Genomic DNA, 15,595 nt, shown 5'->3' on the forward strand with positions numbered 1-15,595 from the left:
CACATGTATTGACATTTTGTTAGGTTCTTCATCTATTGATTGGGCAGTTCTTTTAAGAACTCTCCTTCTCTAGCTCGTTTCCAACTTTTCGATAGCTTCTCTCTTGGATAGGTATTCGAATTCCTCGCCAAAGGAAGGGTGGTTGGGGCGAGGCTAGGGCGGGTCTCCATACGCAGCAACCTCCTCGCGGTGAGACCTGGGTCATATTATTTACTATATAATTAATATAATTATTAATTACATAGCAAATAATATGAGCTAATGGCTGCGTCCTTCTTATAGTTCCACATACCTTCTTCGTTCTGGTGTGCGGTCTAATAGCACTAATTTCGAGTCGCAAATACGTTTTTGCCGAGTTAGTTTTTAAATCCGATAATATATTACAATTTAAAATAAAAAATAGAGGATTTGCGGTGTATTTATCAATGAGATCCTTACGTATTTTAATAATTTTGAAATCTTTAAATAACCTCAATCGATTGGTTATTCCAATGAAATTAATCGATTGATGCTCAATTCTGGACCATACAGCTTTCATTCTGTTAAAAAATAATAAAATTTATGTAATTTTATTTTCTGTCACACTTCCTCTTGTGTTAATTTCTGAATCTGTTGATAACGTTGCGAGTGACACGAAAATGGTAATGGGGTCCCGGGACCCCAGAAACTCGGGCCGAAAAATTACATTAGGTGAAAGGTCTATTCATATACCTCGTCTGTGGTCTCAAGTCTGTTAGGGGTTGCCTTTACCAACGACTGTTATCAACGTCGATGTTTCAGTACGTGTAATGAATTATGGAACGTAATAATAAGTTGCTGGCCTGAATAGGTCCCCGATGCGTGGACCCGGTTCGAGATTCCAAGCGGAATTGTTCTCGAAGTACCCCGCGTTACATTCGCCGTGGATAGCCACGGCGACATAATCCGTGTCAGAGAAACAATGATTCCCGAACGAGGCGGAGGCGAGAGCGGCGGGGTTCGATGAATATTATATCTGGCATCTCTGGGCAAAGGCAATTCGTGCCGGCGTAAATGAAAAAGGTCGGGTAGAAGCTCGTTTAATCGCACGACAGCGTGCGGGGCGAGCCGACTCGGTTAAATCGTAAATAACTGCGTCGATCTTGCGCGCTACCGGCGCTCGATTATTATTCCACGCTCGTTAAAGGTTATTACGTGCACGTACGTACGTACGTGCCGTACGCGCGAAACCCATTATCGGGGGGAGGGGGGCCCCGGCGGTGCTTATCGGCGGCCCCGCGAATTCGCACGGGGCTCGCGTGACTCCTCGAAGCCGCTAATAAAGACAAAGTTTGCCGATTCGATAAATTACACCCGCCCCCTCTGGGCTCTTATCGTCCCCCGGTATCTGACGGCGGAATGGGTGGACGCCCGGGCAATTGAATGTTACCGGTTAAACGGCCGCCCCGCGTTTCAATGGGAACAAATTAATGCATTCAAGCCAGCGCGAGCATGAGCGAAAAATTTGCCGCGATAGTATAATTAGATTAGAATTAGCGCGGGGCCCCGATAAAGACGTTTGCGCGGCGCGAGCGTGCGGGTTCACCGAACGCCATTGGAAACGGGAAAGTCTCGACGCTCGTTGTAAATAACCGATCGAGAAACTGGACGCTAAATGGGTTAACGGATTGGAACAATTCGCGGCTGCGTCTAACAGGTACACGCGGAAAAAAGAAACTGGACGAGAGAGAGACACCGCGTCGATGGAGGCGGAGTTTATCGAGGTGTGCACGGTGACAGGATCTGGTAAATCGTAGCTGAAAGGAACTCGTTCATTCTGATCGAAAACGTATGATGTTTGGGTTTTTGAAGATTGGGTTTGACCAATGGATGGTTTAGAAAGAGTTGTATTTTGAAAAGCAAATTGCTGTGCACTTGGATTTCGTGAGTTTGGAGCACGATATAGCGAGTTCATTGTGCTCGAAAACGTATGATGTTTCGGATTTGTAAGACTGGGTTTGACCAATGAATGGTTCAAAGGGATTTGTATTTTGAAAAGCAAATTGCTGTGCACTTGGATTTCGAGAGTTTGGAGCACGATATAGCGAGATAGTAAGTTTCTATAGATAGTGTGGAAAGAAAGGTTTGACTCAGTTTAAATGTGTCTATTTATCATGGTGGTTAGGATGTATGAAATGGATGTTTTCCCCTGAGAGGTAGGCGTTTAGGGGATGGGGATAGTCGGTGCGCTAAGTCGATACAGCGATTTCTCGAGGCGTATAGCTCACGGCGACGGGGACGCTAAATTCGCTCGGTGGTAACGGCGAAAAAGCAGCCAACCTCCCTCGGCTTTCGTGCGATTTAAGGCACGAAACGGCGGCCGGTGAGCCGCCAACGTTGGATCCGCAGAGTTATGGTAATGGCGGACGTGGATTACACAAGATCGCCGTGCACGATTAAGGCTTCCGTCACACAAACAAGCTACCCGCCGCCACTTTCCGCTTAAATCCGGCCCGTTCTCCGGATTCGAACAATCGTCTATTGACCGATAAATCGGAATTAAAGATGCAACCGATCCGCTGCTGCAACCAGCTACCGACCGAGGGGTAATTTTTGCGCGTCCCTAGTGTTCCACGGGCTCGAGACCGTTCCAGAGAAAAATTGGTTCTTTCGAGTGGCCATTGCGGATGAGAGATACTAAGTCGGGCTGTAAATTTTAACTTGGAATGGAAAATATAACAGAAACTCTTGGAAATCGTCCAGCAGTAAATTGAGCAATCGTAACGGTCTAACGATAACAACGTTTTGCAACGATTTTTGGAAATTTATTACCCGGTGAAGAAATGTCACGAAACCTAATGATCGACCGCCACTTTAATTCGATGGGACCGCGGAGTACGAACCTTGTTGCAAGAAACCAGACACGCAACATTCAGGGAATACCTTCGCCATATAAGAACGACCGTTCTATCTGGAAAGTTACAAGGCAATTCAAAGTGGCACAGTAAACGCTTCCGCCATCGCACAAAGACTCGGAGGATTCGAAGAACACGCGAAACAACAAATACGCTCGACAATGGATGCACGTTGAACATTTACTTTTGCGTGTCTTTGCGAACGCAAAGTTGCAAAACTCAATCAACGAACGCTAAACCGATGGAATCGCGGAGTCGTTGCAAGAAACCAGAATTCCTACATTCGACGGATACTTCAGCCATGTAAGGGAGGAATGTGTCGATCGGGAAAGCCATAAGGAAATTCAAAGGACCACGCTAAATACTTCCGCCGTTGCGTAACGTCCCCGGCGATGGATTTAGAATTTTAATTTCGATCAGCCTTTCGCGGTTGAATACAAACCCGAATACAGAAATAAACGAATTCTAGATTTTGCCTAGCAAATTGGTATATGAATAACGACGAGGTGCGCGATGATTATGCGATTATATCCGTGACAGAAGAGATTGGACGTCTATGTGGCAGATACGGAACAAGATTAGAAAATCACCCTAACGACCTAACCGAGAAGTTATATGCAGCAAATTCACCTAGAAGACCGCGCAGAAAACATCTAACGACCTTCTTCCCTAACAACTACCGTACGTATGCTTACTAACGAGGAAGCATCTACGTGATATAATAACACAATGCTGCTGATTCCATGGGGGCCCCTAACAGTTACGAGTTAAGAGTTGAAATTAAGAAAACAGGAACAACCTGTACGATAAAAATTATTCTCTCGTAATATCTCCGCCTATGATTAATCATCGATACTGGTTACGCGGGACCATTAAGAATAATAATCGTTGATAACGATTACTGTGTAACGATTAAACGTCCCGCAGCAGATTGATAATTGCACGTTCGCGACTCGTATCGAGAATAATGGGCTCAACGATCGTCTTGTGCGAGGGGTCAAAGTTCGTGGGACCCGGCGGCGAAATTGTCTATTAATTAGCTGGAGTTCGACCTTGACGAGACGGAAGCCACGGAAAGAGTACGACTTTAACGACGTCCCGCGATACGGGGTTATTGCGCGTGTAATCGCGAGGGACATGCTGCAAGAAGAGGAACGAAGACAGTCGAAGGAAGAACATGTTCGTCCATCCCGACGGGTTATGCATATGGAATCGACTAATCGAGCGCGGTGCATCGTTTGTGAGCCGCATCGAGTGACTTTATAATTTTACGACGTTCCTAGACCACACCGCCGCCGTCCACATCCGCCACCACCTCGTCCAAAAGACTTTTCCCCGTCTCCTGTGGGCCCAGTCCGCTACTCCCGTGCGATTCTCGCTTTATGACTACGGGTTGCCGGCGTAATATCCCACAGGCGATCCTAATCGGACGCGTAATAAAGGTCGTGCGGTAATTAACGCAAGGAATGAAATTAGTTTACCGGCGGTGGCTCTCGCGAATGAAACTGTGGGAGAAGGTATCCAGAAGGGAACGGGGCCCAGGCCAGATAAGCCACCAGTGAGAAAATCCCGGGGACCGACGTCGCGGAATAAAATTCCAAAGACCGAACCCGAAGAATTCGTTCCCGGAGCGTTTATTAAAACTTAACCCGCTCGCTCCTCCGTTGGAATTATTGCGCGGAATGGTCGACAGTTTATGCCCGGGTTCGTTTGTGGCAATATGAAATAGACAGCCATTGCTGTCGCGCGTGTGCGACGTCGGCTGTCACGATAATCGACGAGTCGTAAACGCGTGGCGCGTGGTAGCGTGTTTGAACGTTTCGTGTGTACGCTCGAGTCTTCCTCTGTACGATTAGCCTGTCTATTTGACGGGTTACATGTTTTATGAAAGGTAACAAAGTTATGAATATTGTTTTTTCAGGGACATTTTGAATTTGATCCACGTTTATTCAACGTTTATTTGCTGTTAGGAAAATTCCACGCGACTTTAACTCGGACAATTACGACTAATTACCAATCGTTCGAGATTTTTACGAAAGCACCGACCCACACGCCATTTATTTTCTAAGAATAATTTTATAGTTCTTAAACCTTGTTTATTTTTAGGTTCAATGAAAAGCTTGTATCGCGTGGGTATAAATCATACTAATGAGGATCTAAACGTACCCGGTCGTAACGTTTATGTTTCATAAACGAAACCAGTGTTTCTCAAAGTGCATAGAAATTGTCGATTATACGGGTCCTCTTCGATCTGTACGAATATATTTAACATTCGATCACTCCAACCCCGTATCTTATAATGTCGATTTATATCGACGAAACTGTCGCGTGTACTCAGAATCGTGGCTCATGAATAACGAATAAAATTCTTTCGAAACCCTCGCGTTTAGCAATGCAACGAGCCGCGGTCGTAAACGCGATTTTATTGGCGTGTTTTAATTGCAGAAATAGATGTCGCGTAAAAAAAGGGAGGAAGTCGAGTACTCACCCGGCCGTCGTAATGACACCTGTCAGGTTGTCAACCCTGAACAGCCAGCTCGTTTCCTCTGCGATGGCGTACGTGATCTTCCCGTTCACTCCCTGATCGGGATCCGTCGCTCTCACGGACATCACGCTGGAATCCGACGCCACGTCCTCCGATATCGTCGCCGCGTACTTGCTGGGATGATAATTCGTCGGGTAATTCGACGACGCGTACGAGAACCCGTTGGACAGACCGAAACTGGAGTATTCGCCGCCCTGGACCGGGTTACGGGGTCGCGACTCGGTGTACTGATTCTGTACGAACGTGGGGGCGTTGTCGTTCACGTCCAACACGATCACTGTTAGGTTGCAGCGAGCCTCCAAGCTGGGACGACCCTTGTCCTTCGCCGAGATCGTCAAAACGTACTTGGACACCACCTCTCGGTCCAGGTTCGACATCGACAGCATTCCGGTTATCGGCTCAAGGATGAACTTTGCACCGATATTCCCGCCTGAGTTCACCAGGTGTGACATTAAGATATTTAACAGTGGAATATTTATTTATTTATTTATGGGATTAATAATTACAAGGCGATGCCAAGTAAAGAATTGAATGGTTAAAAACATCGATTAAACCATGTGCAGTATTCGCGTGAGTGAACAAACGATTATAAGGGTTATAGAAATAATTCAGAACGGATTCATTCATCACGTTTTTGGAGAAGCTTCTTCCATTTATGACACGAATATAAAAAAAATATTCATATCGATCCTCGTATAATGCAATACTTTATACATACTATATAATTCATGCTAGTCGATATGATACAGTTGATGCAATTTATATCGTAATTCAGCAACTTTTTTGCCAATGTATTGTACGTACCCACGATACTGTAATAAATTTCCCCGTTCCTGCCTTCGTCGAGGTCCGCCGCGGCGATTGTGTGAATGACGGAAGTGGCCTGATTTTCCGGAACCGCCAAAGTATAGCAGGAGCCGGGCCTGAACTCGGGGCTGTTGTCGTTCTCGTCCATGACTAGAACCTCGAGCGTGCTGATGTCCAGCAGCTTGCTGGATCTCGCGAAAATCGGTACAGAGTAACGAGAAGTCTCCTCGCGGTTCAAGGGCCCGCGAAGGGTCACCAGACCGCTCGACGAAACGGTGAACTTGTCCGAGGCCACGTTCCCCGGGATGCTGAAGCTGATGTTGCCTGCACAATCGCATGGTAGCACTGCGTTTCACAAATTTTTATGTAACCTTTGGGACTTTGGGACAATCGAGTATCGTTAAAAATTGGATAACTCCGTTTATAAAGGGGGGAAATAACGATTTTCTTGGTACGTTGGATTTTCCAGCTAGTTACATTGTTAATAAATACTCTCTGGGTCTACGAAAGATCGAGAGCACGCGAAAGTGGATTCCTCGGAGCGGAGCAACCCCTTGTAACGCGTTTGATTTCGAAATTCCAGGGTCGGTGGTGGAATATTATTCGAAGGGCTCCGAACAAAGCTTCCTCCTCGTCTCTGTTGCAGTGCGTTGCACGGTCGTAGACGAGGCCCAGAAGAACGGTAGTTGCTGCGTCGGGACACGCACACGGCGTTGGCTCTTGTATAACGCGCGCTGCAGGGGTGTCGGTGTTGGTTGGAACCGGTGATTTGCCTATGCGTACCGCGGCAGGCTGGCGGCACGATGATATACGCGGCCATTGTTTCGCCTCTCTCGTCCACTCTCTTCTTCTCCCCTTTTCACGTGGCTGGTTCGCGGGTTCCGGAGCCCCTAGCAGGACGAGAGTCGTCCTTCGGGGTATTCCGTAGGGACGAGCGGGTCCCTTTGCCGCACGGTTCCGCGGGGCGCGCTAATGCGCTCGTCTGATACACGGGCGCCGGTCTAGATAAGCGCAAAACGAGCGATATACCGTGTTGTCGGCCGTACAGAACGCTTTGCTACGAGACCGAGAACACCGGACTTTCCGCGCGCGCTTTTAGTAATCATCCTGTTCGTCGCTCGTGTTCCCTATGCTTTACGACCACCGACCCGAGAATTGGACTCTCCCCGTTCCGGTTCGACCATTTTTCGAAATACGCGTCGCCAACTTAATGCGCTTCTTGCGATCGAGCAACTTTCACACTTCGGAGGTTTGGGACCATTTCTATTTAGATTTCTTATCATTTCGTTGGCTACTATCTATCTGTATGTCGTCAACCATTAGAAAGTTTTTATTATTGGCATTCATGTTATTTCTCGTTGAGTAAAATGTTTGGATTGTGGCCTTTGAAGGTAGTCGAGTTGAAAAAAGAAATATACTAAAATAATTTGTACCAAAGGACTCATCCGTTTTAGTGGAATATTCTTTCCTGTTAATAAAGTGTGTGTTCTAGTCGATAGTTAATCGTTAAATTAGTTAATAAAGGCTTGGTCGCCCGAGAGGACCTCAAAGAAAAATATGTCCTCGAAGCTAAGGAGGTTCGAGCCACATTTCCTCGACGATAGGTTTTTCAATTTCGAAGGTTAGAACTAAACGCGTTCTCGAGGTTTTCTTAACAATATCGAGAAATCGGGACGCGGATTCCCCCCTTCGGGGTCGATAAATTCCCGAAAACGGGCATTATTTCAGACCGTACCGATCGTAAAACCGCTTTAACGACGAACGGGCGACGACGTTTGGGGAAATAAAGGGTCCGTGGACGGAGAAGCGGAACGGATAACTCCGGAGCGCCGGACGATTATCGTTATCGCGCGCTGAAAGTAGAGCCCGATTATCCGTGCAGCCATGCGGCGACGGACGCATTCGCGATGGAATTTTCTCGTCCGCGGAATCCCCTCGGGCTTTTAGAGAGGGCGACGAGGAACAGCGTTCGCCAGGGCAGGAGGGGAGGGGCACAGCGTCCTCAGCAGGGTATTCCGCGAACGTTACACGCGGATGGAACGCGCTCTCGACCCCGAGGGAGTCGGGGCCCGCGAGTCATTTCGTTGAATTTACTATAATGCCCCCGCACCGGCCGGGGATTCAAGGCAATTATTCGAGGTATTTTCATAGCAGGGCTTTCCTATTAGCCAGGCCGGCACCGACGCCGATTATATTCCGTTCTCGCGAGCGTAGGTGGCTGGTGTCCGCGCGGAGTGCCGTGGCGCGACGCTGGCGACGTCGAAAATCGGTCGTGGAAGGGGTTGAATGGCGATGGGAAAAGAGGAGGGAACGGGCACGGAGCAAGATAGGAGAGTGTAATTTCAGTTTCTCGTCCGTTAGACCGCTAAATTGACAGCCCCTCCTGTTCCGTGGCACTTTATGCACCGACGCAACCACCGAAACAATAACGACGCGAGAGCGGAGCACCTAAAAGGGTAGCCGCTCGGTAGCCCCATTTTTGGTCCTCTCTTACGTCCTTGTCGTCCTTCGCCGGTGTAAGCTCGCCTGTACGTGTGCCGCGAGAGGAGGGGGGAGATCGATAAGTTCCCCGTAGTCGAGAGCTCGAGCTCGAGTTCGAGTTCGAGCTCGAGTTCGGCTTTGTCCCCTTTAGCAAGCGTTAACCGAATATACGCGGCTCTCTATCTGATCATCTCCCCAGCGAGCAGTGATATACGAGCATCGGCGGATATTTATCAATAAACTGACCGGTTGTAAATCCAACGGTTTTATCTCGCGTATTTAACGGGGGATAAAACGGAATCGGGAATCGGGGATCTTGACGATCCGCGGTCCGGGTCACCGATAACCCTTTGCCGTGGATCGCTCGGGAGGAAATGCTTACCCTGATCGGCGATGATAGGACCGGCGACGTTTAGAACCGGCGCGCCAACCTGCAGGTCCTCTGAAATCCTAGCTACCGGGTTGGACAGCAACAGCCGCGGAGGTCCGTTGGTCTGTCCAGAAGCCAACGTCAGAGTGAGCCTCAGAGTGGACTTTCGCGGTGGGGAACCGTGATCGTTCGCCGTAATCTCCAGTTCCGTGGACCTGACCATCGGCCTCTCCAGGCTCACTATGCCAGACTCGTAACCCACCGAGAATCTCGCCTCCTCGTTCGCCGATGTAATCACGTACGATACACGGCCATTGTCACCTGCGTCTTTATCCACCGCGACCACTCTCACGAGCGTCGCTCCTGCAACGATGCCAATTTACGATACGACTTTATAATTGAATTGCCCGTCCTCGCTTAATAAATTTATCGACTATTTACCGCGGACTGCCGTATCGTTAAAATTCTATGAAATTCCCACCTCCCCGCTCCTTTTGTCTCTTGCGCTATGCGACGACGTTCGCGCGAGCCACGTTACGCCATTACGCGATCGCGCGCGTAAAAATTCACCGATAAATCGCCCCCCGATTACGGCTATTTATTACAGGCATATAATCTGGTATTTTCCTTCTGGTATGCAATTAACCAATAATATACTGTACGTCCCCTTCCTCGTTCGAGCTTCGAATCTTAATTTTCACACAGTTTTACCAGAACACTTGGCTGATATTTATACCCTCCATTGTACGTTAGTGCATAGAATTTTAATTTAAATAATAATTTCACGATCGTTCTCTCGATCAAGATATTTAGAAAACGTATCCAACTTTATTCACACGTATTATTCAGAGTACGCGGAATAAAAAAAAAAATAAGTTTCGATCCAAGTTTTCCATATAGAATCGTGTAAGTACTCACCAGGTAGGAGATCGGGGGTGACAGCTACCCTGGTGGATTCGGGGGCGACGAAGACCGGATCGTTGTCATTTTGATCAAGGACGATGATCCTCGCGGTGACGGTGGAGGCCAATTGTTCGCCAGGTGGGGCTCGATCGGAGGCTTTCAGGATCAAGGTGTACTCTGCCCTGTCCTCCCTGTCGAGGGGCCTGGCCAACGTGAGGGCCCCCGTGAGGGAATCAACGGCGAAGCTGCCCCTGGACGGAAACTCGGCCACCAAACCGTATCGAAGGTCCCCGTTGGGCCCGCTGTCCAAGTCGCTGGCCGTCAGATTGAAAATGGTGGAGCCTATCACCGCCCTTTCGGACACGCGGACCGTTATCGGGTCCTGGGGCCAACGCGGAGGGTTGTCGTTGGCGTCCTCGATGACGATCTTCACCGAGACCGCGATGCTTTGAGGATTGCCGATCGACGTGGTGTCCAGCGCGCGTATCTCCAGGTGGTACTCGCTTACGTTCTCGCGATCGAGGGAATGGGCGACCACCAGCTGGCCCGAGCTACGGTCCACGTCGAACGCTGGAAACTCGCTGATGGGCGTCAGGGAATCCAGGGTGAAGGCCACGCGACCCGCGGGACCAGCCCCCGACACCGAGCCCACCGCCTGACCGATGCTCGCGTCCTCGCGCACCTAAACCGTTCATTTCTCTTTTAGCGGGATCGTAAACGCCGCGTTTCGATTGTAAAACACTTAAGAATAGTGGTTGGTTCACTAGTTGACACCCTCGAAGGAAGAGGATAGATGGAGGCTTTTTATTTAATCGGTACTCAGAATGGTGATAGAAGAATTTTATTCATTTTATGAACATGGGGTGGCAAAATTTTAGTTAACACACATGGATCACAGAGCTTCTCACTGAGAAATTGAAGTAGCTAGCTCCTCTATAGAGACTGTCTTTCATGAAATAATTATTCTCCATAGTCGAAAGGTGCAGAATAAAAAAAAGAAATAATAAATAAATTTTCTATTCGAGTGTAGGGAAACTCGAAGGGTTTAGAAAATCCCGAAGTTCACGAATGATTCCATTGAGAAGTGATTTCTTTGCAGAGGGGATCGAGACGTGTGTCTGGTGGAAGTTTGATTTTTCAGAAATGGTCTTCGACCGCTTTCATAACGAAGGACTCATATGGTACTCACGTTAAAGGTAAGACTGCTGCTGGTGAAGGTCGGCCGGTTGTCCGCAAGCGCTAAAACCTCGACTCTTAGCGCGCGCACGCTGTGTCGGGGTGGTCGTCCAGCGTCGGTGGCTTTAACGGACACCCGGTATACGTTTCGTTCCTCGTGATCGAGAACTGCTTTCGTTCTGATCATGCCGGTGATCGGGTCGATCGTGAAAACGTTGTAACCGTCCGAGTCTCGGTCTAGAGGATCAAGGTTGCTCGGTGAACAGCACGAAACGATCGGGCAGGAAATAAAAATTTCAAAGGAAATCGAGAACGTGCAACGTTCGACCTTTCGTATTCGACGTTCGATAAAATATTACGGGCATCCGAGCGTTTGTATCGGTTCTTGTTAATTTTCGGTGTTAAATGCAACAAGAAAGAAAAATCGAGGGGAAAGGAAATGGCAATATTACGGCTACTCAGCGTCATTAAGCATGTATCCGATCGACGCGGAGCTCCATAAAATTCGACAAAGCTCCGCTCGGTTTTTAAGACCGTGCATAATTGTTTCGGTGATTGGCTAATTAATTCCACGAAGCGTCGCGTTTCTTTTGCGAATTCCCGCGGATTTAGTTCGAACCGTAGAATTACCTTTCAAGATGGTGTAGGTTACAGAGGCGTTTTCGCCCAGGTCTGTGTCCAAGGCTCTGACCCTGGCCACTTCCGTTCCAGGTGGTTGTTCCTCCCTGACGCTGACCACGTCGTCCTGGGGGTCCACGATTTCGGGGGAATTGTCGTTCACGTCCAGCACCGTCACCTTCAGGGGCACCCTGGCCGCCCTGGCCGGTGTTCCTTGATCTCGAGCCTCCAGCACCAGCTCGTGCACGTTCTTCGTCTCGCGATCGAGGGGCTCTTTCGTGGTGATCTCGCCTGCAATGTCACGAATCACGGAAAATTAACTCCCGACGTAAAGAGGATCGTAAACTTTTTAGCTTCGTACTTTTCCTTGCATAAATCGATTCCTCGTACGCAACAACAAAAGGAGTACGACGAATCGCAAACGCGATATTCGGAAACACGATACCGATATGGTAGGAAGAATAGGTAACGTTAGAACATGACGCACAGTAATAACGTGAAATATCTCTTCGAGCATTGAGTTTTCGATTGCCTTGTTTGTACCTTTCGCGCGCTGAATGGCATCGATAAATCGATTCGAACGAAATCCTTATCCGAAAGCTTTGTTATTTATTGTTTCGCGTTGACCAAATCACAGCGTGTCCTCTTTTACTATTTTTTGGAAAAGCATCGAACGTGTTATTATTTCATCCAGGAGTGTACTTGAAATCGATATGGCGGGGCCGTGAAAAGTGATAGGAATTATCATAAATTTCCTCGCACAAAACGACGTACACGCCCCGGCCGACAAACGTGCATCGACTAGACCGACCTTATCAATTTCCCTGGACGTGGACGGTTAATTGGATAATCGTCGTTCGTGAGCTCTAAGAAACGCCGTTCGAACGCTCGAATTCCTCGGTCGCGCCTCGGACACCGCCTATCGTATTTCGTTTCTGTCCCCTTCCCGCGTATTATAATCGTAGCACCAGCGTACACGCGTGTGCGTGTAGAGAACCACGTACGCCAGCCGCGTAATTACACGTCTCGAAAAGTAAATGCTACAGTCGCGAGAACATCGCGAGGTTCGCCGAAGAAAAAGACCAAACCCTTACAGATTAACATTTTTAACAATAATTTCTGTAATGGGTAAAAGTGGAAAGTTCAGTTTCTTCGAAAAAAACTAGGTGTACTTGAACCGTGACGCAAGTGCAATCGAGAGAGTCGAGAATTTAGGTTCAAAAGAACTCAAAAACACTATATAAAATATTTCTTATTTCTATCGTTATTTTGCTTTGGCATTCCTTAGGTTATTGCACTATTTGCACTCACCCTCTTCTATTTAGAATCAATGCTTACATGTTCCTTTACCTATTCCTATTAAATTGCTTATAAGAACAGAGGTTGTTCAGAAGCAGGAAGGTTGGCGAGGAGGGAGGAAGAGCATATGATTAGGGGGGGCAAAAGTGAGCAGAAGGTAGGAGAGAGGAGGCTGGGTGGACCGGTCGGCGCATTAATGGGTAATTAAGCAAGGAGGCTAGCTCGGCTAGCAGAACTATTCCGAGACGTGGAAAAGGATCGGGATAATAATTCGTACGGCAGGTTGGTGGAGCGGCGGTGGTTGTTGGTCGGGGGCACCCGCGTGCCTCCACGAATTCTCGACGTAGCTAGTCCAGGCCGACGTGTCCAGCGCCGGGGAAGGGAACCGCGTCGACGCGACCGTGCTCGTCGTCGCGAAGACAAACGATCGACGAGGGACATGCAAACGCGCCGGCATCGAGGGATACCATCGCGGAACAATAAGAAGTATATCGTAGGACGCGTGCTAATGCGTTTCTCGTGTTAACCGTGGGACCGTGCGACCGCGGGCTCCTCTGTCCCCTTGGTCGACGCGGCTCCTCTTTCCGTTACCGCGTGTCTCCACCAATATTTGGAAATCCATGCTCCGCGTCCACGCTCGGAAAACCCGTTTCGCGGTCACCACGATCGATAGAAGCCTCCTTGAAAACGAACGGCAGGGTCGGGCACCGGCCAACGCAGCTTTCGCGAGGGTGTGGCCTCGATGGATTGCTCCGACCAGCCGCTACTTCCTGAAATCCTATTCTTTGCGCGATTTTTCACAGCCTCGATCGTTACCAATCCTTATACGCCTCTGCCCACCGATGCCAGAACCCCGTGACCCGGAACGATCTTCCGTAATCCACCAGGTGAAACTAATTTCCGTGGTTTCTCATCTCTGGAGTATCATTCAAATTCGTTGGTTGCGCTGAACATCCCTGTTTTGCAATTTTCTTTCCTTGGTCCTTGGTAGGTTTCTCCAGAGACTATTCCTAGATTGTCCACTTTGCAATTACATTCGAGGCCAATATCAGTCTTTTCGATCGTTATTTAAAGAACGTGTCGAGCCCCATCGAATCGTCAACGGTAAAGAATGCCGAGGGATCGAATGAATAGTCGTCGACAGTGGGTTCTCACGGATATAATTTAATCCATTACGTCTCGAGAAGGAGCGATTATACGCGTATCGAAGGTATCGTGCTTTACGAAGGAGATATTTCGCTTGATCGGCGCGTATAAAGGACCATTCCGCCGAATTTCCACGTCGTCGAGCGAACAATGTGGAATCCTCGCGGAAAGATTAATATAGAAGTACTCGTTCGAAGGGACAGCTGATACTTCCGGCAGCGAGGATACCCCCCTGTCCGCCTCCCTTACCCCTCCCGTTGGTCCCTGATTCGGATTTTTTTTTCTTTTTTCCGTCTCTGGCAAAGCTTCGCGCCGGGATGACTGGAGGAGTTCCACCTCTCTGCAAACAGGCAGCCCCGGCCGGAGACTTCACGGCGGATACGAGAGGAAGACCGGCCTGGTCTTCGAACCAACATGTACACAAATACTCTCGTGTCGCATGCCAATCAAACCACGTATGCGTCCGGCGTACGAAAGCCGGACGAGGAGAGCGAAAAAGAGAGACGACGTCTGCGTGCTGGTTTCGCGGTGCGCGCTGAACCCAGGGCCCTTTCTGGTGATTCGTTACACGCCGGCCCAAGGTGAAAGCACCACTCTTACGGGATTACACTTTGATATCCACGAAGCAGGGGAGATGTTACAAAAACGAAATAATCGCGCCGCGCCGTCCCGTATCTCCGATATTGCGTTGTACGGTCCTCCAATTAAAGGCATTCGTATCAAAAATAAATTTACGCTCGGTTCCTCTTCTTCTTTTCTTCCCTCGCGTTTCTCTCTCTCGCTCTTTTTTTTCTTTTTTTCTTTTTTTTCTTTTCCTCGTTCCTTTCCTTTCCGCCGTCCACGGCCGCCATAAATCTTGAACGCGCCTCCGACCGGAGACGAGGGAGAACGATAGACCGTCGTCGCCGGATAGCCCGTTTCATTAGGCGTTTTTCGACGGCTTACGAAACGCGCGAGATCTATCGAGCCTTCGAACGCTTCTTTTCCCGCCCGGTTGCGCAACGCGACCGACGCGCAACAATGGCGGCGCGGCTGGTCGCTTTGACGCAACAGCCACGCGTAAATTAACGGCGTCGACGGCCGTCGGGGCCATTTAGAGAATTAATCGCCTCTTTCTCGCCTAGCCACGGCGGTCCAATTCGACGGAGATCGTTTTCGTTCCCTCGGGGATTACACACGTGTAGACCTAGACGTTATGCTTTTTATGGGTTTTTATATCGGAGCATGGTTTTCTTCAATTACATTTGTATTTGACGTGGCTGGGCTCTAGAAGGATAGCTGTAAATGTTCAGTAGGCGAGGCAAATTCACTTCCAACGCAAGGAGGAGCAATCTACTCCTCCGCATCGAACGCGTTGAGCATGATTTATAATACTGA

At 48.8% G+C, this 15,595-nt stretch overlaps 1 protein-coding gene across 1 annotated transcript in view; it reads right to left on the reverse strand.

Annotated features, from left to right (window-relative positions):
• LOC122396797 (protein dachsous) overlaps positions 1-15,595 on the reverse strand; it is a 71,067-nt gene that overhangs the window by 22,434 nt on the left and 33,038 nt on the right. Inside the window, exons 7-12 of the mRNA XM_043395483.1 lie at positions 11,786-12,064; positions 11,169-11,392; positions 9,995-10,661; positions 9,089-9,439; positions 6,223-6,549; positions 5,362-5,848 (exon numbers count right to left, since the gene is read on the reverse strand). Coding sequence (XP_043251418.1) covers positions 5,362-5,848; positions 6,223-6,549; positions 9,089-9,439; positions 9,995-10,661; positions 11,169-11,392; positions 11,786-12,064 — 2,335 coding nt within the window. The remainder of the gene's footprint in view (positions 1-5,361; positions 5,849-6,222; positions 6,550-9,088; positions 9,440-9,994; positions 10,662-11,168; positions 11,393-11,785; positions 12,065-15,595) is intronic.

This window comes from Colletes gigas, unplaced genomic scaffold (genome assembly GCF_013123115.1).
Source record: "Colletes gigas isolate AHSC1104 unplaced genomic scaffold, ASM1312311v1 Colletes_gigas_Sc00001, whole genome shotgun sequence".
NCBI classification, from domain to species: Eukaryota; Metazoa; Arthropoda; class Insecta; order Hymenoptera; family Colletidae; genus Colletes; species Colletes gigas.